Here is a 4,369-nt window from a genome sequence, read left to right as displayed (position 1 = left end):
ACGTGATCCTCATTTGTGTCCCACAACAAGGATGAAAACCTGGATGGCAATTTGTAAGTCATCATTTTAGTGGACAGTGGCCAATGTTTGGTTTTTCTATTGAAACCGATGACGTGTAGATGGCTATATTATAGACCAAAATGTATTTGATAAAATATACATTTCACGATAAAACACACAGAAACAAACATTTAAAGTTATATTTATGTTGTATTCCTACACAATGCGGAGTTAAAAACTAGATACAAGTACACAAATCAACATGAAGGACGTGTATGTTATGTTATATCTTTCATTCATCATGTGTACACAGCGCCGTGGTGATGATGGACCGTCTGGAGGAGCCTGGAAACTCGCGTCACCATGGAAGCGCTCAGTTTGCGACATGTATTCGCCATTTTGCTTCCTCAGTGTGTGTGTGTGTGTGTGTGTGTGTATATAGGTGTGTATATAGGTGTGTGTGTGAGCGTGTGTGTGTGGGCTCCTCTCTACAGTAATACCTCTGTAGCTTTCACACATTCAACACTCCAGACAGCAGCTGAAACAACCAGGGAAGATGTCTGCACTTATAGAGCTGTAGCTGCCGCAGCATGACACGGACACTGGGGCGACGTAACATTAAATAAATAGTCTCAAAGAGCGTCACGGAGGACCGCCAGAGGGAATTCAAGGTCTGCTTTCTTTCTGTTTTTCTAACTTTGCTAGCCCAGTCAGCCAGCACCAACCACTGAAACAGTGAGCGGAGTAGCGAGTTAGCTTAGCACCGTAACGTTACGATAGCTAAGGCTAAGTATCTCTGTGGCTCACCAGTATTAACGGTAACTTAGTCCGGGGCTGATAAACCCGTTGATGGCATTACTCAACATCGTATAAGTGGCTCCGGGGTCGACACACATCACACTAACTCGTGTTACAACAGCAGGGCATAATGTAACGTAACGCAGCAGTAAATGTTATATAAACCTGCCGATAACTAACGGTACCGTGCTCAACAGCCACAAGTGGTTGTGTCTAATGGCTGTAATCTAACATCTGATCTACCGAAGCGTTTAGTTAATCGATGATCGATCGTGATGTTGAGGAGCGATAACACACTCCATCGGTTAAATGTACAGTTACGTGGCTGTGTGACATGTTTGCATACATTATTACAAAGACTTTTCATTTCCCCTCTGAGCGAATGGGAATTGATTCAGTCGTGTGGTCCTGCTCATTTTTCTTCCTGTTTTGCATTCACAGCTTGATGAACCGGCGAGTGGGTTTCCATCACAAACCACTCAGGATGAAATCACGAAGTAAAGAGGACGGATACTATTGTCCTCACAGGATCGTGTTCGTCCATTTGGATTCTCAAATTTGACCACGACCGTAAGACCGTCCATAATGATACCTGGGTTGATCTCCCATGAGTTACAGGCGCTGCTTCTGGACCTGAAGAATTACCAAAATCGCACGAATGGGGTGGAAGAGCTCAAACGCATCCTCTCAGAAGTGGACATGAGATCAGTCCCTTCAGGCAGTATTGAGGAGTTCATCCATTTTCTCCCTCGACTTCTGGACGACAGTAATTTTAAAGTGTTGTACGGCACTTTACAAGTTTTAAACCTACTCATTCAGAAGCTAGACACGGGTGTAGACAGATATTTCAAACAGATAGTCTTAGTGGCTCTGAAGGCGCTTGGGGACACTCACACCGTCACCAGAAATGAATACATGAATGTGTTTCGACAGCTGATGAAAACTCTTGCGCCACATCAAGTGTTGGATCTTGTCACTGGCAACTTGAAACACAAGAATTCGAGGGTTCGGGAAGATGTCCTCAACATCATCATGGCAGCGATGCTCACTCATCCTAGAAAAGATTTCAACATCCCCAAGCTCTGTTTGGAGGTGGCCCCGTACCTGGCAGACAGCAAAAGGAAGGTCCGCCACGCCGCCCTCGAGCTCTTTGCTGTTTTTGACTATTGCCTTGACACGGGGAAAAAGCAGCCTCTAATGAAAGCTGTGGACATGGTCGAACTCAACCAGGATGCCGAGGGTCTGATGGCAGCCGTACAGGCCAGACGAGCAAGGCACGTCCTCCCCAAACTCTCCTCAGAGGGGGTAGTGGAGTACGGCTTGGTGGCCCCCAAACCAGCACACCGGTGCTCCCTGCAGCACGGCTCTGGAGCTGATCTGGATTGGGTGATGAACGGCGGGCGGGTAAGCAGCGCCAGGAGCCACAGAACCGAAGCAGACGGTGACCGACTGTATGGCTACGGCAGCCTAGGCTCCCTCACTGACGACCTTCCACTTCAGAGGAGGATCGTCAGCGCGGGTAAAGGGAGGAACAAACTACCCTGGGAGATGTCGAGCTGCTCGTCCACTGAGAATGACCAGCAATGCAGTGTGCAGAATGCAAAGTGCTCGGAAAAGGTGGGGTCCATTGTCACTATTCTCACTTATCTCTTGTGATAATTAAGCCATCTGGGAACATTCCCGGAGTTAGCATATGGTAGATAAGATAGGACAGTTTTATATTGTAGGTTAATACACCCAGAGAACAGATGAAAATGTTGTCTTTTTAGTTACCATTGATTGACACTAATGAGGCGGCTATTGACTAAACAAGCTGTGTTCACCTTCCCCCCCCCCCACCTAAAAATACTCTTTATGATCCAATGCAATTGAGGCTTAATCAGTCATTTGTTAGCTGCTTGTACAGTCTTTCGGAGCACCAGAGAGTGCTGTTCACATCGACTATGAAATCACAGAGCATCTCAGTGACCAGGACGTCTGTTGATTTGCTCCCAATCAGTCACTGAAGAGCATGAAAGGAGTGCTTGTTTTTTCTGCCTCCCTTTTAGTCTCGCTCGGTTTACAGAGGGAACGACGACTCTAAACCTCAGTAAGAATATATTCATCATCTTGTTTGTTTACCGTCAGAAATGCACACTAGTTGTTTGAGCAAGCTGAGTCACACCCGAAGGCACCCAGCCAAACCGAAATCTTAGAGGTGTCACTTTCGTCAGAGAGCGTTTGGGGTGGGTGGAACCTAAATATAGTTCTATCTCTCATGATGCAGTATGGATGATGTGCAGCAGAGAGATAGTTATGTTTCACATCTTACGTCATAGAGATCTGCAGCGTCCTCTTCATCTGCTTGTGCATATGATTTCATATAGTTTCACGGTTCATAATGCTTGATGCTTGATTTCTGTTCTTTTGTTTAAATGACTTGAAATTAATCTGTATTGGCAGGGTAACAATAGGCTGACTTGTGTTGTTGACTAGATGTCTCTCAATTCATTAAACGGTGGTAAGAATAGATCGGTAAAATCAGTGACACTATTCCTGGAAGAAGTGCGGGAGGTGAGTGGTTTCCCTGAACAGCGACACTGTCGCTGCAAAAGATGAGCATCCGATGTCTGGAGAAGAAGCCGTGTGAAGATCCAGGTTAACCGGTGTGGAATACGTACCATGTCGCATTTTATTAGCAAGCAAATTGGAATGATATGTTGAACTGAGCCACTATCGGCTCTATCTAATAATGTCCATTTGTTGAGGTGAATGACTTGGTTTCATGAGTTATTGATTGACAATATTTTGTTCTGGAAACTATTATCCAGAGAAATAAGAGCCTTTGTTTGTAAAAAAAAACAAACAAAAAAAAAAAAACTTCTGTTTACAGCGGTGTCTGTTTCCCAGCAACCCCATCACCACACAGCACACCTACTGAAGGGGGTGCGACACATAATTGGATATATCATGGTGTTATGCTTGTGAAAAAAGAACAACATGGCTTTTTTTACTGCTCTAGTGTTGATTGCAATCACACCAAGTGCTCCACAGTGAGTGCTGATCAGGTTGAAGGCAGTGGGAATAACCTCTGCCTCCCTCTCTCTCTCCCTCTCTTTCTCTCTCTGAGGCTGAAATGCACTGATACAAAAATAATGTCCTAGTTCCGTCTCTCCTTGATTTATTTAATTTTAACTGTATACTGTTTACAGCAGCAGGAGAGCCTCGCAATGAGCGTCTCTTGTCTGAACTGGAACATACATGCTACATCCCTTTGTTCAGGCCAGTGGATGGAATTACACTCGGAGTCCTGTTTGTTTAAGGATTGTTTTACATTAGTCATTTGAACTTCATCCTCTATCGTTGCTATTAAAATAAATTATTTTCTGCCCACTAATAGGTGGCCGGTAAGGATTTCCTCCCCCTGTCCAAGAAGCTGAGTCAAGAGAACTACATACCCAGTTTCAGTAAGTGCCAAGACTCTCTTGTCTCCATATTACACACACACGTATGTGTATGTGTATATATATATGTATGTATGTATATCTATATATATATATATATATATATATATATATGTGTGTGTGTATAT

General features: G+C 44.3%; 1 protein-coding gene across 2 annotated transcripts in view; it reads left to right on the top strand.

Moving 5' to 3' along the window:
- The first annotated feature begins 331 nt into the window (after positions 1-331).
- The window catches only part of togaram1 (TOG array regulator of axonemal microtubules 1), a 27,857-nt gene continuing 23,819 nt past the window's right edge, over positions 332-4,369 (top strand). For both annotated transcript variants that reach the window (XM_031847076.1, XM_031847075.1), the window contains exons 1-3: positions 332-671; positions 1,240-2,415; positions 4,178-4,244. In XM_031847076.1, the coding sequence (XP_031702936.1) occupies positions 1,384-2,415; positions 4,178-4,244 (1,099 nt within the window). In that variant the 5' untranslated portion in view covers positions 332-671; positions 1,240-1,383. The remainder of the gene's footprint in view (positions 672-1,239; positions 2,416-4,177; positions 4,245-4,369) is intronic.

This window comes from Anarrhichthys ocellatus, unplaced genomic scaffold (assembly GCF_004355925.1).
Source record: "Anarrhichthys ocellatus isolate YVR2014 unplaced genomic scaffold, GSC_Weel_1.0 scaffold7, whole genome shotgun sequence".
NCBI classification, from domain to species: Eukaryota; Metazoa; Chordata; class Actinopteri; order Perciformes; family Anarhichadidae; genus Anarrhichthys; species Anarrhichthys ocellatus.
Note: the sequence above shows the minus strand (reverse complement) of the source record. Positions and strands in the feature narration are given on the sequence as shown.